The sequence below is a fragment of the Pagrus pagrus genome, assembly GCF_965226575.1.
Source record: "Pagrus pagrus genome assembly, chromosome: 8".
NCBI lineage: Eukaryota > Metazoa > Chordata > Actinopteri > Spariformes > Sparidae > Pagrus > Pagrus pagrus.
The window spans coordinates 2,375,116-2,400,710 of record NC_140192.1 but is presented as its reverse complement, the minus strand read 5'-3'; the positions used below and the strand labels follow the sequence as shown (position 1 = coordinate 2,400,710).

The following is a 25,595-nucleotide window of genomic DNA, read 5'->3' as shown; positions in this document are numbered from 1 at the left end:
AGTGCACCCATTGTGTTCTCCAGCTAATAGGGGCACGTACAGCTCATCTGCAGGATTATTCTTGTATTAAAACATGTAGGCAAGAGAAAATAAATACTCCATTCAAATAGACAGAAGCACTGACAGACAGTAGGTGATTTGTTAATTTTTAACAGGGGGGATGGCCCAATGGGAGCACCACCCTGCCCGACACACCTGTGTACACCTCCCAAAGGACATTGTTGCAGGAGGCCTCAACCATAACTGTGATGTCGGGTCCACAGATGAAGTTGTTCACTGTGGATTTCAAAATGGGCTCTGGACTGAACTCAGTTTCCCAGAAATCCCCAGTCTTCACACCTAGGTGCAAATTCAGCTTTGAGCTACTATTGGTAGGGTGACAGACCCCCCTCTGAGCAGATAGTCAAACCTCCAGCTGCTTCCTTTGTTCCCTCTCTTCTCTCTTCTTCTCTTCTCTCTTCTCCAAGTGCTTCTCCACCTCTCTCCCCACGGGGCTGCCTGCCACCAAGTTCTCTTCTCCTGGACTCTTCTGGGCCTCACAGCTGCTGAGAGCTGCAAGCTACTTTCCCAGCAGGCCCAAAGAACTTCTCCTCACTGCACCGAGTGGTCGATGTAATGCACATGTGTTCAATCTATGTGTTTGTTCACTGTTTTGGTGTTACTGTGATCTACGGTCAGGTTACTGGTAGTTTGCTTTGCTACACGGTTAATTTGACGTTAGTTGAACGATGCTTCACACAGACTCAGGATCTTTGCATGCAACTAATCATCTTCAATAACGTGGTATCACGTCACACACACACACACACACACACCTGTATATATTACATGTTCGTTAATGTGTTTTCATCTTTGTGTATAAATAAAAGACTTTTGAACCTTCATGCTGTCAATTTAATATTGTACAAGAGTGAATGTTGCCAACCTCGACTCTATCAAGGACTCTGAACTCCTCCAACCATCACAGCTGTTATGGTAATTTTGGTTGTAGTTATCAAGTTAATTATTAATCATGGCTACAAACAGTTTAGTACCTTTTATGAGACTGATTTGGTGAATTGGCTCTTTTCCCTTCCCTGGATCTTATAATTAATCATAATTGATAAGTATCCCTGATAATCATTAATTATTATTGATAGCCAAATTTAACCCAAAACTCCCTGATGTTGCATGAAGCACTACATAATGGTGCCCCGTGCGAAGTGAGCACAACTGTGACTTTTCTAATGCTACAATTCCATTTTATCCAGTTATCATTTTATCCCGACCAGATGATCAGCAGAAGCAGCTGATCTGGTTCATTCTCGTCCTTCTGGATTCACAGTTAACTAATAACTGCTGTGATGAGTTTTGTTTCAACACGTCTGAAGCTTGAAATGCTGCTTTGGCTCAGGATGAGACTCTGAAGCTCGACTGTTTTGTCACAAGTGCTTCAAAGTCGATCATTAACTGCGTGAGACAACTGTTATACAGCAGCTTGAATCTTTATGAGAGGTAAGTTTGATAACTCGCTGCTGTCAGTCAGCTGTTTTTAACCAGGAAAAGAAAAAGTGAACAGCATCAGAGGAAGAGTTAGAGAAATATCAGCAAAGCCTGAGGAGCCAAGAAACATTTTACAACTAAAAACTCTGATGTTTTCAAATGTGGAGCAGGTTTTAACTGAGGCTTCGTTGTAAAAGAGGAAACACAGTTCAGATCCACAGAGCGGCTCCTCGTCCTGGAGCGAGTCGCAGCTCCATCAGCCCTCCCTCTTCTTCCTCCTCTCACACAGCAGCTCCACTCTGTCAGGATGTTTCCTTGTTCCCTCCCCTTCAGATCTACAGTTTGTGGTTGGGTGTAACTGAGCTGACGGCCTCATTCACTGCACAAACACACCCTGTTCAGATCAGAGCTCAGACTAGTTTCAGTTATCAGGAAGTGAAGCTCAGACGGTCGTCGACACTGAGAGGTGAAATGGCGCAGAGAGCAGTTCAGCTGGACCGAGAGACTTTCTCTTGTTCCATCTGTTTGGATCTACTGAAGGATCCGGTGACTACTCCCTGTGGACACAGCTACTGCAAGAGCTGTATTACAGACCACTGGGACACAGAGGATGAGAAGGGGATCCACAGCTGCCCTCAGTGCAGGAAGAGCTTCACACCGAGGCCTGAGCTGCTGAAAAACACCATGTTAGCAGTTTTAGTGGAGGAGCTGAAGAAGACTGGACTCCAAGCTGCTCCTGCTGATCTCTGCTATGCTGGAGCTGAAGATGTGGCCTGTGATGTCTGCACTGGGAGGAAACTGAGGGCAGTTAAGTCCTGTTTATCCTGTCTGGCCTCTTACTGTGAGAAACACCTGCAGCCTCATTATGAAGCAGCTCCTTTAAAGAAACACAAGCTGGTGGAGCCGTCCAAGAAGCTCCAGGAGAACATCTGCTCTCGTCACGATGAGGTGATGAAGATGTTCTGCCGTACTGATCAGCAGTGTATCTGTTATCTCTGCTCCATGGAGGAACATAAAGGCCACGACACAGTGTCAGCTGCAGCAGAGAGGACTGAGAGGCAGAGAGAGCTGGAGGGGAGTCGACAAAACATCCAGCAGAGAATCCAGGACAGAGAGGAAGATGAGAAGGTGCTTCAACAGGAGGTGGAGGCCATCAATGGCTCTGCTGATGAAGCAGCGGAGCACAGTGAGAAGATCTTCACCGAGCTGATCCGTCTCATGGAGAAAAGACGCTCTGATGTGAAGCAGCAGGTCAGATCCCAGCAGGAAACTGAAGTGAGTCGAGTCAAAGAGCTTCAGGAGAAGCTGGAGCAGGAGATCACTGAGCTGAAGAGGAAAGACGCTGAGCTGAAGAAGCTCTCACACACAGAGGATCACAACCAGTTTCTACACAACTACCCCTCACTGTCAGCACTCAGTGAGTCTACACACTCATCCAGCATCAATATCCGTCCTCTCAAGTACTTTGAGGATGTGACAGCAGCTGTGTCAGAGGTCAGAGACAAACTACAGGACGTCCTGAGAGAGACATGGACAAACATCTCACTGACAGTGACTCAAGTGGATGTTTTACTGTCAAACCCACAACCAGAGAACAAGACCAAAGCTGACTTCTTAAGATATTCACGTGAAATCACACTGGATCCAAACACAGCAAACACACATCTGTTATTATCTGAGGGGAACAGAAAAGCAACATACACGAGACAACAACAGTCTTATTCTAGTCACCCAGACAGATTCACTTTCTGGCAGCAGGTCCTGAGTAGAGAGAGTCTGACTGGACGTTGTTACTGGGAGGTGGAGAGGAGAGGAGCAGTTTATGTAGCAGTCGCATACAAGAATATCAGCAGAGCAGGGAGCTTATATGAACGTTTATTTGGATTCAATGACAAATCTTGGATGTTACTTTGTGAAACAAACAGTTTTAACTTTTGTCACAACAAAGACAAAACTCCCGTCTCAGGTCCTGTGTCCTCCAGAGTTGGAGTGTACCTGGATCACAGTGCAGGTATTCTGTCCTTCTACAGCGTCTCTGAAACCATCACTCTCCTCCACAGAGTCCAGACCACATTCACTCAGCCTCTCTATGCTGGACTTTATGTTGATGGAGGCTCTGCTGAGTTTTGTCAACTGAAATAGACAGAAGTCATTTCAGGGTCAGTGGGTTAAATTCTGTGTTTCATTTCTTCACTTGTTGTGTTTCCATCATTGTTGCTGAGAGCTGATTGTTGTGGCGTTTCTTCACTGCACACAGATCAGCTGTCAATCAAACATGATGGGCGGTACTTTGACCTCTTCTTGTTGTTCTGTAAATGTTGGACTTTGTTCAGGCGGCGCTCCTTCCTGTGTCTGTTCAGCCACGGAGGCTCTCGCTGCTCGTGATGACTTCAGTTCACGTGATCGTAATCAATAAGGAGATGCTTCATTATTTGCTTGTACACAGCTGAGATTCTGCTCCAACACACTGATTGTGTGGATGAAGTCAATCTGTTCATGAAATCATTGAAACAAGAGCGGTTTAACAGACTTTACTGATGGACGTGTGAACAAACCGAAGCTTTAAATCATCAATAAACAAACATGAACAAAGTCTTTTCTTCTCGTCTTCATTCAGGGTTTCATACAGAGCTGACGGAGAACATGTCAAACTAACATGAGAGCTCATCAGCTGAAGTTTGGGTGCAGTACTTGTATTTTACTGCAGTATTTCCATGTTCTGCTCTGTTATACTTCCACTCCACTACATCCTGGAGTCACATATGGAGCCTTTACCAACTTTAGTTACTAGTTACTTTGCAGATTACATGCTCAACCAGAGCCAAAGTCGTGCATTTTGAAATGTATTTGATGGAGATTATCAGAAAAATGTTGAATGTCTGAGTTGATAATTTTGAGTTGACATTATTTACATTCATTTACTTATATTTCTGATACTTAAATACATTTAATATCAGATACTTCTTTCTTTACACTTCCAGCATGAACAACCAACCCATTACAGTTCTTACACTGTACGTGATGCACTAATAATAACAACTGAATTAGGTGAGACTCTTGTTTATTCCAGTTTTTGGAACACATGTTAATAAATAACACTAAAAAAAATAGCATATATTATAAACACAGATCAGTGTTGGCCAACAGGTCAGGCTGCTGATGTTGCAATCCTCCACTGTTTGTGATTGTCAGCATTGTTAGTGAAGTGTCACTTTCAGAGTAATTCACATAGTTTCACGTTCTCATTGTTTTTGCTGTGCATTTTGACAGTAGTGTGTACAAGCCCTGCTCGCTGGACATTTTGTTGAACACCTTGCAGCACCTGGCCAAAGAGAAAGGACTTCCATCATCTCTGCAAATAATATGACAATTACAGAAAACTGGATAAAGATGGAGAACTAAATGTGTTTACAGGACATAAAGTTACATCTCAATGTGTTTATGGGGCATGAAAATGTTACTGATTCTCTCAGAGACAACACAGGTCTGTCGTGTGTGATGGGTGTCAAGCGGTTACTTGTAGGGATTGTGTTTCCCACATTCTGCTGCGATCAGCTGACAGTCAGATCATGAACTGAAATGCAAAGTCTATTTTCTTTTAAAAAGTGTCTTACTAATATGCAATAGTCTCAAGCAGTAGGCCAACATGTGACTGTTAGGACCAGTACTTGAAGCATTTTCCGCTGCCATTTCCTTTCGTATTGTATCTCTGCTAAAGAGCACATTCATGCACATAAAGCGAACCGACTTGATATGAAAGAAGGACACATGCATATATGAAATGCATCCATCAAAGACACGTTACATGAATAACAGTGATCTGATCCATGTTGCTACCAGCATCAAGTTACACTCACCTGTCAGAGAGAGACTCTGCAGAAATAGTGGAAACATCAGCACATTTGTAAAACGTCCAGTTCAAAGTTCATATGAATGAACATACATCACATAAATACCATCTTATAACATCTGCTCACAAATAAATACAATGCAAACTATATTCACAGATAAATGTAATCTCCCCAGGACCTCTGAACAGTGGACTTGGACCTTCACACGTGTAGCACACAAGAGTTAGTCCGCCTCTCACATACAGCTCGTCTGGCTGATGTCCAAACAGCCCAGAGTAGCAGTGCATGTGTGAACACTGCTGTATGTATCAGAACCACAGTACGTGTAAACGTTGGCCTGTAAACGTTGACGTTACATGTAAATACGTTTCATACAGCAGTAGCCTATCATAGCTAGCTAGCTAACGTCAGCTACAACCTGCTAACGTTAGTGTTTGGTGAATACATACGACAGCAACATAAGCAGCTAACGTTAGCTGCGTTGACTACATAATGCAGAGTTATGTTTTTGTCCCAATGATTGTCATTATTAGTCGTTAAAATCACTGGATATAAAAGCGACTCATCAGAATCAGTTAAATGTAAACGTCAGTGCTTTTTATTCCCATAGGTGTCACATTGACATGTCAGGATCTGGTTATTTAGACACAGATTCATTATTTAACTGTCATTTATCATCACAGTAACACGTTTATAACCGTCAGAGAACGTTACATACGTTGTTTTTGGTTCCTGTCTGTTTCCCAGATATCTTCGTACGTTGGTGAATGGGTAAATGAGAGGCGTTAACTTACAGCACGTTGTAGAAGGGCGCTTTATAAAGTTCACTCCACTGACATGTATTAGTTCACGGGGCAGATCTGCCACATCCAACATGGAGAGTTAACGTAAATGACAAATTAAACAACTTTATGTGCACAAATTTTGTGTGAATAAGAAAATAAAGAACTATATTGAGTTTTTGCTCCTGGGGTATTTAGAGGTCACAACATGAATATTTCCTCAGAGAAACACGTGCTGAGTGTTTATTTTCAGTGATATTATCATCACATTTAAACTTGGACCATGTTAGACTATATGAAGTGCACCCATTGTGTTCTCCAGCTAATAGGGGCATGTACAGCTCATCTGCAGGATTATTCTTGTGTTAAAACATGTAGGCAAGAGAAAATAAATACTCCATTCAAATAGACAGAAACACTGACAGACAGTAGGTGATTTGTTAATTTTTAACAGGGGGGATGGCCCAATGGGAGCACCACCCTGCCCCGACACACCTGTGTACACCTCCCAAAGGACATTGTTGCAGGAGGCCTCAACCATAACTGTGATGTCGGGTCCACAGATGAAGTCGTTCACTGTGGATTTCAAAATGGGCTCTGGACTGAACTCAGTTTCCCAGAATTCCCCAGTCTTCACACCTAGGTGCAAATTCAGCTTTGAGCTACTATTGGTAGGGTGAGAGACCCCCCTCTGAGCAGATAGTCAAACCTCCAGCTGCTTCCTTTGTTCCCTCTCTTCTCTCTTCTTTCTTCTCTCTTCTCCAAGTGCTTCTCCACCTCTCTCTCCACGGGGCTGCCTGCCACCAAGTTCTCTTCTCCTGGACTCTTCTGGGCCTCACAGCCATAGATATATATATAAAGGCTAGATGTCTCGTCCGCGTTGCTGGCCAACGGAGTCGAACGTCCGCACAGGTCGGCCATCTTGGTACAGGTAGCTCGCTCACCCATAACATTGTGTTTGTAATGAAACATGTACTTTTAAAATAACCATAACTTGCTCAATTTTCAACCGATTTTCAAACGGTTTGGTTTGTTATAAACGTCGAAGATGTATTTATGAGACTGCATACTTATGAATAATTATGTTATGTTCTAAAAAATAGAATAATGTTCTAAAATAGGTAGACTACAATAGGCTATACATCAAGAAATGCTGCATGTCTAAATCCCCACCCTGTACAGAGATGTGTTTATGACACTGCATACTTATGAATAATTGAGGCCTTGAGACGAATAACCATACAAGTCCATATTTCCAATTTTGAATGAAAATATTTTAACACAAGAAGAGGTTGAAAGTGGATGAGTTTTGAAGAGGATTTGAGGATTTTTACATTTGCTTCCATATTACTATTATTTTTGCAAAAGCTTAATATTTGAAAAAGTTGAAAAGCTAAAAAGCTGAACATGTTGATAGTTGAACGGTTTCTGTAGCTGAACGTGCTGAAGCAGTAGGAAAATGAAATTTGAAAAATTCCCCATAAGGATGAATGAGAAAACACCTCCCAAACACCTGCAGGTCTAGACAAAAGTGTAATGGTTATGGCCAAAATATGTATACAGTGAGTAACAGGAGACATTGCTGAACCATGTGATGTGTTTTTTATTTCTGTAGAGTGAAAAATGAGGGAGCCAAAGCGAGAGACAAAACCGGTACCGTCTGCTCCACTCCAGAAATTTAGGCTCAAAGGTAACACTGCGGCTTATGGGGGAGTTGCTGGAGCGCTTGTCGCTCGAGGGCTTCTACAGCCAAAAGTTTAAGTCCTACATCTGAAATAAGACCATCATCTGAAAGCCAACAAGATTTCCTACATTTCTATGTATATATTGTCTATGTGAAGTAAAAGATGTGGGACCCAAATCAAGCTGAAGGGAGTTTTTTCTAAAGTTTTTGCAGCTGCTCTCCACTCTAGCGATGATGTCACCCACTCTAGCTCACGCAATACACACCCATTATAAACCCAGAAGACGAGCTAAAAATCCTTCAAACTAAAACTGTGATGATTTCTTCGAAGAGAAAAGATGCGATTTCAACATGTTCAAGCATCCAGAATAATAACCACGTTAATGACGTTTGTAAGAAACCAAACTGTTTGTAAATCCGTCAAGGTTTCAGCGAGATAAGAGTCTAAGTGTTTGTGCAGATCACTGACTTTACCTCAGGTTACACAGATACAGCCGGAAAGCTAACCTGTACCAAGATGGCCGACCTGTGAGGACGTTCTAGACTCCGCCGTAAGACATCTAGCCTTTATATATATATCTATGCTCACAGCTGCTGAGAGCTGCAAGCTTCATTCCCAGCAGGCCCAAAGAACTTCTCCTCACTGCACCGAGTGGTCGATGTAACGCACATGTGTTCAATCTATGTGTTTGTTCACTGTTTCTGTGTTACTGTGATCTACGGTCAGGTTACTGGTAGTTTGCTTTGCTACACGGTTAATTTGACGTTAGTTGAACGATGCTTCACACAGACTCAGGATCTTTGCATGCAACTAATCATCTTCAATAACGGGGTATCACGTCACACACACACACACACACACACACACACCTGTATATATTACATGTTAGTTAATGTGTTTTCATCTTTGTGTATAAATAAAAGACTTTTGAACCTTCATGCTGTCAATTTATTATTGTACAAGAGTGAATGTTGCCAACCTCGACTCTATCAAGGACTCTGAACTCCTCCAACCATCACAGCTGTTATGGTAATTTTGGTTGTAGTTATCATGTTAATTATTAATCATGGCTACAAACAGCTTAGTACCTTTTATGAGACTGATTTGGTGAATTGGCTCTTTTCCCTTCCCTGGATCTTATAATTAATCATAATTGATAAGTATCCCTGATAATCATTAATTATTATTGATAGCCAAATTTAACCCAAAACTCCCTGATGTTGCATGAAGCACTACATAATGGTGCCCCGTGCGAAGTGAGCACAACTGTGACTTTTCTAATGCTACAATTCCATTTTATCCAGTTATCATTTTATCCCGACCAGATGATCAGCAGAAGCAGCTGATCTGGTTCATTCTCGTCCTTCTGGATTCACAGTTAACTAATAACTGCTGTGATGAGTTTTGTTTCAACACGTCTGAAGCTTGAAATGCTGCTTTGGCTCAGGATGAGACTCTGAAGCTCGACTGTTTTGTCACAAGTGCTTCAAAGTCGATCATTAACTGTGTGAGACAACTATTATACAGCAGCTTGAATCTTTATGAGAGTTCAGTTTGATAACTCGCTGCTGTCAGTCAGCTGTTTTTAACCAGGAAAAGAAAAAGTGAACAGAATCAGAGGAAGAGTTAGAGAAATATCAGCAAAGCCTGAGGAGCCAAGAAACATTTTACAACTAAAAACTCTGATGTTTTCAAATGTGGAGCAGGTTTTAACTGAGGCTTCGTTGTAAAAGAGGAAACACAGTTCAGATCCACAGAGCGGCTCCTCGTCCTGGAGCGAGTCGCAGCTCCATCAGCCCTCCCTCTTCTTCCTCCTCTCACACAGCAGCTCCACTCTGTCAGGATGTTTCCTTGTTCCCTCCCCTTCAGATCTACAGTTTGTGGTTGGGTGTAACTGAGCTGACGGCCTCATTCACTGCACAAACACACCCTGTTCAGATCAGAGCTCAGACTAGTTTCAGTTATCAGGAAGTGAAACTCAGACGGTCGTCGACACTGAGAGGTGAAATGGCGCAGAGAGCAGTTCAGCTGGACCGAGAGACTTTCTCTTGTTCCATCTGTTTGGATCTACTGAAGGATCCGGTGACTACTCCCTGTGGACACAGCTACTGCAAGAGCTGTATTACAGACCACTGGGACACAGAGGATGAGAAGGGGATCCACAGCTGCCCTCAGTGCAGGAAGAGCTTCACACCGAGGCCTGAGCTGCTGAAAAGCACCATGTTAGCAGTTTTAGTGGAGGAGCTGAAGAAGACTGGACTCCAAGCTGCTCCTGCTGATCTCTGCTATGCTGGAGCTGAAGATGTGGCCTGTGATGTCTGCACTGGGAGGAAACTGAGGGCAGTTAAGTCCTGTTTATCCTGTCCGGCCTCTTACTGTGAGAAACACCTGCAGCCTCATTATGAAGCAGCTCCTTTAAAGAAACACAAGCTGGTGGAGCCGTCCAAGAAGCTCCAGGAGAACATCTGCTCTCGTCACGATGAGGTGATGAAGATGTTCTGCCGTACTGATCAGCAGTGTATCTGTTATCTCTGCTCTGTGGACGAACATAAAGGCCACGACACAGTGTCAGCTGCAGCAGAGAGGACTGAGAGGCAGAGAGAGCTGGAGGGGAGTCGACAAAACATCCAGCAGAGAATCCAGGACAGAGAGGAAGATGTGAAGGTGCTTCAACAGGAGGTGGAGGCCATCAATGGCTCTGCTGATAAAGCAGCGGAGCACAGTGAGAAGATCTTCACCCAGCTGATCCGTCTCATGGAGAAAAGACGCTCTGATGTGAAGCAGCAGGTCAGATCCCAGCAGGAAACTGAAGTGAGTCGAGTCAAAGAGCTTCAGGAGAAGCTGGAGCAGGAGATCACTGAGCTGAAGAGGAAAGACGCTGAGCTGAAGAAGCTCTCACACACAGAGGATCACAACCAGTTTCTACACAACTACCCCTCACTGTCAGCACTCAGTGAGTCTACACACTCATCCAGCATCAATATCCGTCCTCTCAAGTACTTTGAGGATGTGACAGCAGCTGTGTCAGAGGTCAGAGACAAACTACAGGACGTCCTGAGAGAGACATGGACAAACATCTCACTGACAGTGACTCAAGTGGATGTTTTACTGTCACAACCAGAGAACAAGACCAGAGCTGACTTCTTAAGATATTCATGTGAAATCACACTGGATCCAAACACAGCATACACACGTCTGTTATTATCTGAGGGGAACAGAAAAGCAACATTAAAGAGTCAACAACAGTCTTATTCTAGTCACCCAGACAGATTCACTGACTGGTGGCAGGTCCTGAGTAGAGAGAGTCTGACTGGACGTTGTTACTGGGAGGTGGAGTGGAGAGGAGGAGTTTATGTAGCAGTCGCATACAAGAATATCAGCAGAGCAGGCGGCTCACATGAATGTTTATTTGGATTCAATGACAAATCTTGGATGTTACTTTGTGACACAAACAGTTATAACTTTTGGTACAACAGTGTCCAAACTCCCGTCTCAGGTCCTGTGTCCTCCAGAGTTGGAGTGTACCTGGATCACAGTGCAGGTATTCTGTCCTTCTACAGCGTCTCTGAAACCATCACTCTCCTCCACAGAGTCCAGACCACATTCACTCAGCCTCTCTATGCTGGACTTAATGTTAATGGAGGCTCTGCTGAGTTTTGTCAACTCAAATAGACAGAAGTCATTTCAGGGTCAGTGGGTTAAATTCTGTGTTTCATTTCTTCACTTGTTGTGTTTCCATCATTGTTGCTGAGAGCTGATTGTTGTGGCGTTTCTTCACTGCACACAGATCAGCTGTCAATCAAACATGATGGGCGGTACTTTGACCTCTTCTTGTTGTTCTGTAAATGTTGGACTTTGTTCAGGCGGCGCTCCTTCCTGTGTCTGTTCAGCCACGGAGGCTCTCGCTGCTCGTGATGACTTCAGTTCACGTGATCGTAATCAATAAGGAGATGCTTCATTATTTGCTTGTACACAGCTGAGATTCTGCTCCAACACACTGATTGTGTGGATGAAGTCAATCTGTTCATGAAATCATTGAAACAAGAGCGGTTTAACAGACTTTACTGATGGACGTGTGAACAAACTGAAGCTTTAAATCATCAATAAACAAACATGAACAAAGTCTTTTCTTCTCGTCTTCATTCAGGGTTTCATACAGAGCTGACGGAGAACATGTCAAACTAACATGAGTTGACATTATTTACACTCGTGTAAATAGATGTATGATTTATTTTACTTATATTTCTGATACTTAAATACATTTAATATCAGATACTTTAAGACTTTCACTTGTTTGAATAAAGTCTTGAAGATGATAAAAGCCTTTTCTTTACACTTCCAGCATGAACAACCAACCCATTACAGTTCTTACACTTTACGTGATGCACTAATAATAACAACTGAATTAGGTGAGACTCTTGTTTGTTCCAGTTTTTGGAACACATGTAAATAAATAACACTAAAAAAAATAGCATATATTATAAAGACAGATGAGTGTTGGCCAACAGGTCAGGCTGCCGATGTTGCAATCCTCCACTGTTTGTGATTGTCAGCATTGTTAGTGAAGTGTCACTTTCAGAGTCATTCACATAGTTTCACGTTCTCATTATTTTTGCTGTGCATTTTGACAGTAGTGTGTACAAGCCCTGCTCGCTGGACGTTTTGTTGAACACCTTGCAGCACCTGGCCAAAGAGAAAGGACTTCCATCATCTCTGCAAATAATATGACAATTACAGAAAACTGGATAAAGATGGAGAACTAAATGTGTTTACAGGACATAAACTTTCATCTCAATGTGTTTATGGGGCATGAAAATGTTACTGATTCTCTCAGAGACAACACAGGACTGTCGTGTGTGATGGGTGTCAAGCGGTTACTTGTAGGGATTGTGTTTCACACATTCTGCTGTGATCAGCTGACAGTCAGATCATGAACTGAAATGCAAAGTCTATTTTCTTTTAAAAAGTGTCTTACTAACATGCAATAGTCTCAAGCAGTAGGCCAACATGTGACTGTTAGGACCAGTACTTGAAGCATTTTCCGCTGCCATTTCCTTTCGTATTGTATCTCTGCTAAAGAGCACATTCATGCACATAAAGCGAACCGACTTGATGTGAAAGAAGGACACATGCATATATGAAATGCATCCATCAAAGACACGTTACATGAATAACAGTGATCTGATCCATGTTGCTACCAGCATCAAGTTACACTCACCTGTCAGAGAGAGACTCTGCAGAAATAGTGGAAACATCAGCACATTTGTAAAACGTCCAGTTCAACGTCTGTATGAATGAACGTCACATAAATACCATCTTACAACATCTGCTCACAAATAAATACAATGCAAACTATATTCACAGATAAATGTAATCTCCCCAGGACCTCTGAACAGTGGACTTGGACCTTCACACGTGTAGCACACAAGAGTTAGTCCGCCTCTCACATACAGCTCGTCTGGCTGATGTCCAAACAGCCCAGAGTAGCAGTGCATGTGTGAACACTGCTGTATGGATCAGAACCACAGTACGTGTAAACGTTGGCCTGTAAACGTTGACGTTACATGTAAATACGTTTCATACAGCAGTAGCCTATCATAGCTAGCTAGCTAACGTCAGCTACAACCTGCTAACGTTAGTGTTTGGTGAATACATACGACAGCAACATAAGCAGCTAACGTTAGCTGCGTTGGCTACATAATGCAGAGTTATGTTTTTGTCCCAATGATTGTCATTATTAGTCGTTAAAATCACTGGATATAAAAGCGACTCATCAGAATCAGTTAAATGTAAACGTCAGTGCTTTTTATTCCCACAGGCGTCACATTGACATGTCAGGATCTGGTTATTATAGACACTGATTCAATATTTAACTGTCATTTATCATCACAGTAACACGTTTATAACCGTCAGAGAACGTTACATACGTTGTTTTTGGTTCCTGTCTGTTTCCCAGATATCTTCGTACGTTGGTGAATGGGTAAATGAGAGGCGTTAACTTACAGCACTTTGTAGAAGGGCGCTTTATAAAGTTCACTCCACTGACATGTATTAGTTCACGGGGCAGATCTGCCACATCCAACATGGAGAGTTAACGTAAATGACAAATTAAACAACTTTATGTGCACAAATTTTGTGTGAATAAGAAAATAAAGAACTATATTGAGTTTTTGCTCCTGGGGTATTTAGAGGTCACAACATGAATATTTCCTCAGAGAAACACGTGCTGAGTGTTTATTTTCAGTGATATTATCATCACATTTAAACTTGGACCATGTTAGACTATATGAAGTGCACCCATTGTGTTCTCCAGCTAATAGGGGCATGTACAGCTCATCTGCAGGATTATTCTTGTGTTAAACATGTAGGCAAGAGAAAATAAATACAATATATAGGTGATTTGTTCATTTTTAACAGGGGGGATGGCCCAATGGGAGCACCACCCTGCCCCGACACACCTGTGTACACCTCCCAAAGGACATTGTTGCAGGAGGCCTCAACCATAACTGTGATGTCGGGTCCACAGATGAAGTCGTTCACTGTGGATTTCAAAATGGGCTCTGGACTGAACTCAGTTTCCCAGAATTCCCCAGTCTTCACACCTAGGTGCAAATTCAGCTTTGAGCTACTATTGGTAGGGTGAGAGACCCCCCTCTGAGCAGATAGTCAAACCTCCAGCTGCTTCCTTTGTTCCCTCTCTTCTCTCTTCTCCAAGTGCTTCTCCACCTCTCTCTCCACGGGGCTGCCTGCCACCAAGTTCTCTTCTCCTGGACTCTTCTGGGCCTCACAGCCATAGATATATATATAAAGGCTAGATGTCTCGTCCGCGTTGCTGGCCAACGGAGTCGAACGTCCGCACAGGTCGGCCATCTTGGTACAGGTAGCTCGCTCACCCATAACATTGTGTTTGTAATGAAACATGTACTTTTAAAATAACCATAACTTGCTCAATTTTCAACCGATTTTCAAACGGTTTGGTTTGTTATAAACGTCGAAGATGTATTTATGAGACTGCATACTTATGAATAATTATGTTATGTTCTAAAAAATAGAATAATGTTCTAAAATAGGTAGACTACAATAGGCTATACATCAAGAAATGCTGCATGTTGAAATCCCCACCCTGTACAGAGATGTGTTTATGACACTGCATACTTATGAATAATTGAGGCCTTGAGACGAATAACCATACAAGTCCATATTTCCAATTTTGAATGAAAATATTTTAACACAAGAAGAGGTTGAAAGTGGATGAGTTTTGAAGAGGATTTGAGGATTTTTACATTTGCTTCCATATTACTATTATTTTTGCAAAAGCTTAATATTTGAAAAAGTTGAAAAGCTAAAAAGCTGAACAGTTCAAGGCTGAAAGAGCTTAAAGAGCTGAACATGTTGATAGTTGAACGGTTTCTGTAGCTGAACGTGCTGAAGCAGTAGGAAAATGAAATTTGAAAAATTCCCCATAAGGATGAATGAGAAAACACCTCCCAAACACCTGCAGGTCTAGACAAAAGTGTAATGGTTATGGCCAAAATATGTATACAGTGAGTAACAGGAGACATTGCTGAACCATGTGATGTGTTTTTTATTTCTGTAGAGTGAAAAATGAGGGAGCCAAAGCGAGAGACAAAACTGGTACCGTCTGCTCCACTCCAGAAATTTAGGCTCAAAGTTAACACTGCGGCTCATGGGGGAGTTGCTGGAGCGCTTGTCGCTCGAGGGCTTCTACAGCCAAAAGTTTAAGTCCTACATCTGAAATAAGACCATCATCTGAAAGCCAACAAGATTTCCTACATTTCTATGTATATATTGTCTATGTGAAGTAAAAGATGTGGGACCCAAATCAAGCTGAAGGGAGTTTTTTCTAAAGTTTTTGCAGCTGCTCTCCACTCTAGCGATGATGTCACCCACTCTAGCTCACGCAATACACACCCATTATAAACCCAGAAGACGAGCTAAAAATCCTTCAAACTAAAACTGTGATAATTTCTTCGAAGAGAAAAGATGCGATTTCAACATGTTCAAGCATCCAGAATAATAACCACGTTAATGACGTTTGTAAGAAACCAAACTGTTTGTAAATCCGTCAAGGTTCCAGCGAGATAAGAGTCTAAGTGTTTGTGCAGATCACTGACTTTACCTCAGGTTACACAGATACAGCCGGAAAGCTAACCTGTACCAAGATGGCCGACCTGTGAGGACGTTCTAGACTCCGCCGTAAGACATCTAGCCTTTATATATATATCTATGCTCACAGCTGCTGAGAGCTGCAAGCTTCATTCCCAGCAGGCCCAAAGAACTTCTCCTCACTGCACCGAGTGGTCGATGTAACGCACATGTGTTCAATCTATGCGTTTGTTCACTGTTTCTGTGTTACTGTGATCTGCGGTCAGGTTACTGGTAGTTTGCTTTGCTACACGGTTAATTTGACGTTAGTTGAACGATGCTTCACACAGACTCAGGATCTTTGCATGCAACTAATCATCTTCAATAACGTGGTATCACGTCACACACACACACACACACACACACACCTGTATATATTACATGTTAGTTAATGTGTTTTCATCTTTGTGTATAAATAAAAGACTTTTGAACCTTCATGCTGTCAATTTAATATTGTACAAGAGTGAATGTTGCCAACCTCGACTCTATCAAGGACTCTGAACTCCTTCAACCATCACAGCTGTTATGGTAATTTTGGTTGTAGTTATCAAGTTAATTATTAATCATGGTTACAAACAGTTTAGTACCTTTTATGAGACTGATTTGGTGAATTGGCTCTTTTCCCTTCCCTGGATCTTGTTATTAATCAGAATTTATAATTATCCCCAATAATCATTAATTATTATTGATAGCCAAATTTAACCCAAAACTCCCTAATGTTGCATGAAGCACTACATAATGGTGCCCCGTGCGAAGTGAGCACAACTGTGACTTTTCTAATGCTACAATTCCATTTTATCCAGTTATCATTTTATCCCGACCAGATGATCAACAGAAGCAGCTGATCTGGTTCATTCTCGTCCTTCTGGATTCACAGTTAACTAATAACTGCTGTGATGAGTTTTGTTTCAACACGTCTGAAGCTTGAAATGTTGCTTTGGCTCAGGATGAGACTCTGAAGCTCGACTGTTTTGTCACAAGAGCTTCAAAGTAGATCATTAACTGTGTGAGACAACTATTATACAGCAGCTTGAATCTTTATGAGAGGTCAGTTTGATAACTCGCTGCTGTCAGTCAGCTGTTTTTAACCAGGAAAAGAAAAAGTGAACAGCATCAGAGGAAGAGTTAGAGAAATATCAGCAAAGCCTGAGGAGCCAAGAAACATTTTACAACTAAAAACTCTGATGTTTTCAAATGTGGAGCAGGTTTTAACTGAGGCTTCGTTGTAAAAGAGGAAACACAGTTCAGATCCACAGAGCGGCTCCTCGTCCTGGAGCGAGTCGCAGCTCCATCAGCCCTCCCTCTTCTTCCTCCTCTCACACAGCAGCTCCACTCTGTCAGGATGTTTCCTTGTTCCCTCCCCTTCAGATCTACAGTTTGTGGTTGGGTGTAACTGAGCTGACGGCCTCATTCACTGCACAAACACACCCTGTTCAGATCAGAGCTCAGACTAGTTTCAGTTATCAGGAAGTGAAGCTCAGACGGTCGTCGACACTGAGAGGTGAAATGGCGCAGAGAGCAGTTCAGCTGGACCGAGAGACTTTCTCTTGTTCCATCTGTTTGGATCTACTGAAGGATCCGGTGACTACTCCCTGTGGACACAGCTACTGCAAGAGCTGTATTACAGACCACTGGGACACAGAGGATGAGAAGGGGATCCACAGCTGCCCTCAGTGCAGGAAGAGCTTCACACCGAGGCCTGAGATGCTGAAAAACACCATGTTAGCAGTTTTAGTGGAGGAGCTGAAGAAGACTGGACTCCAAGCTGCTCCTGCTGATCTCTGCTATGCTGGAGCTGAAGATGTGGCCTGTGATGTCTGCACTGGGAGGAAACTGAGGGCAGTTAAGTCCTGTTTATCCTGTCCGGCCTCTTACTGTGAGAAACACCTGCAGCCTCATTATGAAGCAGCTCCTTTAAAGAAACACAAGCTGGTGGAGCCGTCCAAGAAGCTCCAGGAGAACATCTGCTCTCGTCACGATGAGGTGATGAAGATGTTCTGCCGTACTGATCAGCAGTGTATCTGTTATCTCTGCTCTGTGGACGAACATAAAGGCCACGACACAGTGTCAGCTGCAGCAGAGAGGACTGAGAGGCAGAGAGAGCTGGAGGGGAGTCGACAAAACATCCAGCAGAGAATCCAGGACAGAGAGGAAGATGTGAAGGTGCTTCAACAGGAGGTGGAGGCCATCAATGGCTCTGCTGATCAAGCAGCGGAGCACAGTGAGAAGATCTTCACCCAGCTGATCCGTCTCATGGAGAAAAGACGCTCTGATGTGAAGCAGCAGGTCAGATCCCAGCAGGAAACTGAAGTGAGTCGAGTCAAAGAGCTTCAGGAGAAGCTGGAGCAGGAGATCACTGAGCTGAAGAGGAAAGACGCTGAGCTGAAGAAGCTCTCACACACAGAGGATCACAACCAGTTTCTACACAACTACCCCTCACTGTCAGCACTCAGTGAGTCTACACACTCATCCAGCATCAATATCCGTCCTCTCAAGTACTTTGAGGATGTGACAGCAGCTGTGTCAGAGGTCAGAGACAAACTACAGGACGTCCTGAGAGAGACATGGACAAACATCTCACTGACAGTGACTCAAGTGGATGTTTTACTGTCACAGCCAGAGAACAAGACCAGAGCTGACTTCTTAAGATATTCATGTGAAATCACACTGGATCCAAACACAGCAAAAACATGTCTGTTATTATCTGAGGGGAACAGAAAAGCAACATACACAAGTCAACAACAGTCTTATTCTAGTCACCCAGACAGATTCACTGACTGTCGTCAGGTCCTGAGTAGAGAGAGTCTGACTGGACGTTGTTACTGGGAGGTGGAGAGGAGAGGAGGAGTTTTTGTAGCAGTCGCATACAAGAATATCAGCAGAGCAGGGGTCTCATATGAATGTTTATTTGGATTCAATGACAAATCTTGGATGTTACTTTGTGACACAAACAGTTTTAACTTTTATCACAACAAAGTCCAAACTCCCGTCTCAGGTCCTGTGTCCTCCAGAGTTGGAGTGTACCTGGATCACAGTGCAGGTATTCTGTCCTTCTACAGCGTCTCTGAAACCATCACTCTCCTCCACAGAGTCCAGACCACATTCACTCAGCCTCTCTATGCTGGACTTTATGTTTTAGGCTCTGCTGAGTTTTGTCAACTCAAATAGACAGAAGTCATTTCAGGGTCAGTGGGTTAAATTCTGTGTTTCATTTCTTCACTTGTTGTGTTTCCATCATTGTTGCTGAGAGCTGATTGTTGTGGCGTTTCTTCACTGCACACAGATCAGCTGTCAATCAAACATGATGGGCGGTACTCTGACGTCTTCTTGTTGTTCTGTAAATGTTGGACTTTGTTCAGGCGGCGCTCCTTCCTGTGTCTGTTCAGCCACGGAGGCTCTCGCTGCTCGTGATGACTTCAGTTCACGTGATCGTAATCAATAAGGAGATGCTTCATTATTTGCTTGTACACAGCTGAGATTCTGCTCCAACACACTGATTGTGTGGAGGAAGTCAATCTGTTCATGAAATCATTGAAACAAGAGCGGTTTAACAGACTTTACTGATGGACGTGTGAACAAACTGAAGCTTTAAATCATCAATAAACAAACATGAACAAAGTCTTTTCTTCTCGTCTTCATTCAGGGTTTCATACAGAGCTGACGGAGAACATGTCAAACTAACATGAGAGTTCATCAGCTGAAGTTTGGGTGCAGTACTTGTATTTTACTGCAGTATTTCCATGTTCTGCTCTGTTATACTTCCACTCCACTACATCCTGGAGTCACATATGGAGCCTTTACCAACTTTAGTTACTAGTTACTTTGCAGATTACATGCTCAACCAGAGCCAAAGTCGAGCATTTTTAAATGTATTTGATGGAGATTATCAGAAAAATGTTGCATGTCTGAGTTGATAATTTTGAGTTGACATTATTTACATTCATTTACTTATATTTCTGATACTTAAATACATTTAATATCAGATACTTTAAGACTTTCACTTGTTTGAATAAAGTCTTGAAGATGATAAAAGCCTTTTCTTTACACTTCCAGCATGAACAACCAACCCATTACAGTTCTTACACTTTACGTGATGCACTAATAATAACAACTGAATTAGGTGAGACTCTTGTTTGTTCCAGTTTTTGGAACACATGTTAATAAATAACACTAAAAAAAATAGCATATATTATAAACACAGATCAGTGTTGGCCAACAGGTCAGGCTGCCGATGTTGCAATCCTCCACTGTTTGTGATTGTCAGCATTGTTAGTGAAGTGTCACTTTCAGAGTAATTCACATAGTTTCATGTTCTCATTATTTTTGCTGTGCATTTTGACAGTAGTGTGTACAAGCCCTGCTCGCTGGACGTTTTGTTGAACACCTTGCAGCACCTGGCCAAAGAGAAAGGACTTCCATCATCTCTGCAAATAATATGACAATTACAGAAAACTGGATAAAGATGGAGAACTAAATGTGTTTACAGGACATAAACTTTCATCTCAATGTGTTTATGGGGCATGAAAATGTTACTGATTCTCTCAGAGACAACACAGGACTGTCGTGTGTGATGGGTGTCAAGCGGTTACTTGTAGGGATTGTGTTTCCCCCATTCTGCTGCGATCAGCTGACAGTCAGATCATGAACTGAAATGCAAAGTCTATTTTCTTTTAAAAAATGTCTTACTAATATGCAATAGTCTCAAGCAGTAGGCCAACATGTGACTGTTAGGACCAGTATTTGAAGCATTTTCCGCTGCCATTTCCTTTCGTATTGTATCTCTGCTAAAGAGCACATTCATGCACATAAAGCGAACCGACTTGATATGAAAGAAGGACACATGCATATATGAAATGTATCCATCAAAGACACGTTACATGAATAACAGTGATCTGATTCATGTTGCTACCAGCATCAAGTTACACTCACCTGTCAGAGAGAGACTCTGCAGAAATAGTGGAAACATCAGCACATTTGTAAAACGTCCAGTTCAACGTCTGTATGAATGAACATACATCACATAAATACCATCTCACAACATCTGCTCACAAATACAATGCAAACTATATTCACAGATAAATGTAATCTCCCCAGGACCTCTGAACAGTGGACTTGGACCTTCACACGTGTAGCACACAAGAGTTAGTCCGCCTCTCACATACAGCTCGTCTGGCTGATGTCCAAACAGCTCAGAGTAGCAGTGCATGTGTGAACACTGCTGTATGGATCAGAACCACAGTACGTGTAAACGTTGGCCTGTAAACGTTGACGTTACATGTAAATACGTTTCATACAGCAGTAGCCTATCATAGCTAGCTAGCTAACGTCAGCTACAACCTGCTAACGTTAGTGTTTGGTGAATACATACGACAGCAACATAAGCAGCTAACGTTAGCTGCGTTGGCTACATAATGCAGAGTTATGTTTTTGTCCCAATGATTGTCATTATTAGTCGTTAAAATCACTGGATATAGAAACGACTCATCAGAATCAGTTAAATGTAAACGTCAGTGCTTTTTATTCCCACAGGTGTCACATTGACATGTCAGGATCTGGTTATTATAGACACAGATTCAATATTTAACTGTCATTTATCATCACAGTAACACGTTTATAATCCTCAGAGAACGTTACATACGTTGTTTTTGGTTCCTGTCTGTTTCCCAGATATCTTCGTACGTTGGTGAATGGGTAAATGAGAGGCGTTAACTTACAGCACTTTGTAGAAGGGCGCTTTATAAAGTTCACTCCACTGACATGTATTAGTTCACGGGGCAGATCTGCCACATCCAACATGGAGAGTTAACGTTTATGACAAATTAAACAACTTTATGTGCACAAAGTTAGTGTGAATAAGAAAATAAAGAACTATATTGAGTTTTTGCTCTTGGGGTATTTAGAGGTCACAACATGAATATTTCCTCAGAGAAACACGTGCTGAGTGTTTATTTTCAGTGATATTATCATCACATTTAAACTTGGACCATGTTAGACTATATGAAGTGCACCCATTGTGTTCTCCAGCTAATAGGGGCACGAACAGCTCATCTGCAGGATTATTCTTGTGTTAAACATGTAGGCAAGAGAAAATAAATACTCCATTCAAATAGACAGAAACACTGACAGACAGTAGGTGATTTGTTAATTTTTAACAGGGGGGATGGCCCAATGGGAGCACCACCCTGCCCCGACACACCTGTGTACACCTCCCAAAGGACATTGTTGCAGGAGGCCTCAACCATAACTGTGATGTTGGGTCCACAGATGAAGTCGTTCACTGTGGATTTCAAAATGGGCTCTGGACTGAACTCAGTTTCCCAGAATTCCCCAGTCTTCACACCTAGGTGCAAATTCAGCTTTGAGCTACTATTGGTAGGGTGACAGACCCCCCTCTGAGCAGATAGTCAAACCTCCAGCTCCTTCCTTTGTTCCCTCTCTTCTCTCTTCTTTCTTCTCTCTTCTCCAAGTGCTTCTCCACCTCTCTCCCCACGGGGCTGCCTGCCACCAAGTTCTCTTCTCCTGGACTCTTCTGGGCCTCACAGCTGCTGAGAGCTGCAAGCTTCATTCCCAGCAGGCCCAAAGAACTTCTCCTCACTGCACCGAGTGGTCGATGTAACGCACATGTGTTCAATCTATGTGTTTGTTCACTGTGTTGGTGTTACTGTGATCTGCGGTCAGGATACTGGTAGTTTGCTTTGCTACACGGTTAATTTGACGTTAGTTGAACGATGCTTCACACAGACTCAGGATCTTTGCATGCAACTAATCATCTTCAATAACGTGGTATCACGTCACACACACACACACACACACACACACACACCTGTATATATTACATGTTAGTTAATGTGTTTTCATCTTTGTGTATAAATAAAAGACTTTTGAACCTTCATGCTGTCAATTTAATATTGTACAAGAGTGAATGTTGCCAACCTCGACTCTATCAAGGACTCTGAACTCCTTCAACCATCACAGCTGTTATGGTAATTTTGGTTGTAGTTATCAAGTTAATTATTAATCATGGTTACAAACAGTTTAGTACCTTTTATGAGACTGATTTGGTGAATTGGCTCTTTTCCCTTCCCTGGATCTTGTTATTAATCAGAATTTATAATTATCCCCAATAATCATTAATTATTATTGATAGCCAAATTTAACCCAAAACTCCCTAATGTTGCATGAAGCACTACATAATGGTGCCCCGTGCGAAGTGAGCACAACTGTGACTTTTCTAATGCTACAATTCCATTTTATCCAGTTATCATTTTATCCCGACCAGATGATCAACAGAAGCAGCTGATCTGGTTCATTCTCGTCCTTCTGGATTCACAGTTAACTAATAACTGCTGTGATGAGTTTTGTTTCAACACGTCTGAAGCTTGAAATGCTGCTTTGGCTCAGGATGAGACTCTGAAGCTCGACTGTTTTGTCACAAGAGCTTCAAAGTAGATCATTAACTGTGTGAGACAACTATTATACAGCAGCTTGAATCTTTATGAGAGGTCAGTTTGATAACTCGCTGCTGTCAGTCAGCTGTTTTTAACCAGGAAAAGAAAAAGTGAACAGCATCAGAGGAAGAGTTAGAGAAATATCAGCAAAGCCTGAGGAGCCAAGAAACATTTTACAACTAAAAACTCTGATGTTTTCAAATGTGGAGCAGGTTTTAACTGAGGCTTCGTTGTAAAAGAGGAAACACAGTTCAGATCCACAGAGCGGCTCCTCGTCCTGGAGCGAGTCGCAGCTCCATCAGCCCTCCCTCTTCTTCCTCCTCTCACACAGCAGCTCCACTCTGTCAGGATGTTTCCTGGTTCCCTCCCCTTCAGATCTACAGTTTGTGGTTGGGTGTAACTGAGCTGACGGCCTCATTCACTGCACAAACACACCCTGTTCAGATCAGAGCTCAGACTAGTTTCAGTTATCAGGAAGTGAAGCTCAGACGGTCGTCGACACTGAGAGGTGAAATGGCGCAGAGAGCAGTTCAGCTGGACCGAGAGACTTTCTCTTGTTCCATCTGTTTGGATCTACTGAAGGATCCGGTGACTACTCCCTGTGGACACAGCTACTGCAAGAGCTGTATTACAGACCACTGGGACACAGAGGATGAGAAGGGGATCCACAGCTGCCCTCAGTGCAGGAAGAGCTTCACACCGAGGCCTGAGCTGCTGAAAAGCACCATGTTAGCAGTTTTAGTGGAGGAGCTGAAGAAGACTGGACTCCAAGCTGCTCCTGCTGATCTCTGCTATGCTGGAGCTGAAGATGTGGCCTGTGATGTCTGCACTGGGAGGAAACTGAGAGCAGTTAAGTCCTGTTTGGTCTGTTTGGCTTCTTTCTGTGAGAAACACCTGCAGCCTCATTATGAAGCAGCTCCTTTAAAGAAACACAAGCTGGTGGAGCCGTCCAAGAAGCTCCAGGAGAACATCTGCTCTCGTCACGATGAGGTGATGAAGATGTTCTGCCGTACTGATCAGCAGTGTATCTGTTATCTCTGCTCTGTGGACGAACATAAAGGCCACGACACAGTGTCAGCTGCAGCAGAGAGGACTGAGAGGCAGAGAGAGCTGGAGGGGAGTCGACAAAACATCCAGCAGAGAATCCAGGACAGAGAGGAAGATGTGAAGGTGCTTCAACAGGAGGTGGAGGCCATCAATGGCTCTGCTGATAAAGCAGCGGAGCACAGTGAGAAGATCTTCACCCAGCTGATCCGTCTCATGGAGAAAAGACGCTCTGATGTGAAGCAGCAGGTCAGATCCCAGCAGGAAACTGAAGTGAGTCGAGTCAAAGAGCTTCAGGAGAAGCTGGAGCAGGAGATCACTGAGCTGAAGAGGAAAGACGCTGAGTTGAAGAAGCTCTCACACACAGAGGATCACAACCAGTTTCTACACAACTACCCCTCACTGTCAGCACTCAGTGAGTCTACACACTCATCCAGCATCAATATCCGTCCTCTCAAGTACTTTGAGGATGTGACAGCAGCTGTGTCAGAGGTCAGAGACAAACTACAGGACGTCCTGAGAGAGACATGGACAAACATCTCACTGACAGTGACTCAAGTGGATGTTTTACTGTCAAACCCACAACCAGAGAACAAGACCAGAGCTGACTTCTTAAGATATTCATGTGACATCACACTGGATCCAAACACAGCAAACACACATCTGTTATTATCTGAGGGGAACAGAAAAGCAACATACACGAGTCAACGTCAGTCTTATTCTAGTCACCCAGACAGATTCACTAACAAGCTTCAGGTCCTGAGTAGAGAGAGTCTGACTGGACGTTGTTACTGGGAGGTGGAGAGGAGAGGAATAGTTTGTGTAGCAGTCGCATACAAGAATATCAGCAGAGCAGGAGGCTCAGATGAATGTTTATTTGGATTCAATGACAAATCTTGGATGTTAGATTGTTTCACAAACAGTTATTACTTTTGGTACAACAAAGTCAAAACTCCCGTCTCAGGTCCTGAGTCCTCCAGAGTTGGAGTGTACCTGGATCACAGTGCAGGTATTCTGTCCTTCTACAGCGTCTCTGAAACCATCACTCTCCTCCACAGAGTCCAGACCACATTCACTCAGCCTCTCTATGCTGGACTTAGTGTTTCTGGCTCTGCTGAGTTTTGTCAACTCAAATAG

The 25,595-nt window shown here is 42.9% G+C and overlaps 2 protein-coding genes across 2 annotated transcripts; both read left to right on the top strand.

The window, feature by feature from the left end:
- Nucleotides 1-1,953: 1,953 nt before the first annotated feature.
- Nucleotides 1,954-11,913, top strand: LOC311261864 (uncharacterized protein; the record flags this gene model as incomplete). Its single annotated transcript, XM_084360877.1, has 3 exons — nucleotides 1,954-3,610; nucleotides 6,081-6,088; nucleotides 9,670-11,913. 3 exons carry the CDS (start codon nucleotides 1,954-1,956, stop codon nucleotides 11,470-11,472), a joined length of 3,468 nt encoding a protein of 1,155 aa, XP_084217003.1. The 3' UTR covers nucleotides 11,473-11,913.
- A 5,559-nt stretch (nucleotides 11,914-17,472) lies between these two features.
- On the top strand, nucleotides 17,473-25,595 carry LOC311261863 (uncharacterized protein; the record flags this gene model as incomplete). The annotated part of the gene is made up of 2 exons (XM_084360876.1): nucleotides 17,473-19,131; nucleotides 23,790-25,595. 2 exons carry the CDS (start codon nucleotides 17,473-17,475, stop codon nucleotides 25,593-25,595), a joined length of 3,465 nt encoding a protein of 1,154 aa, XP_084217002.1.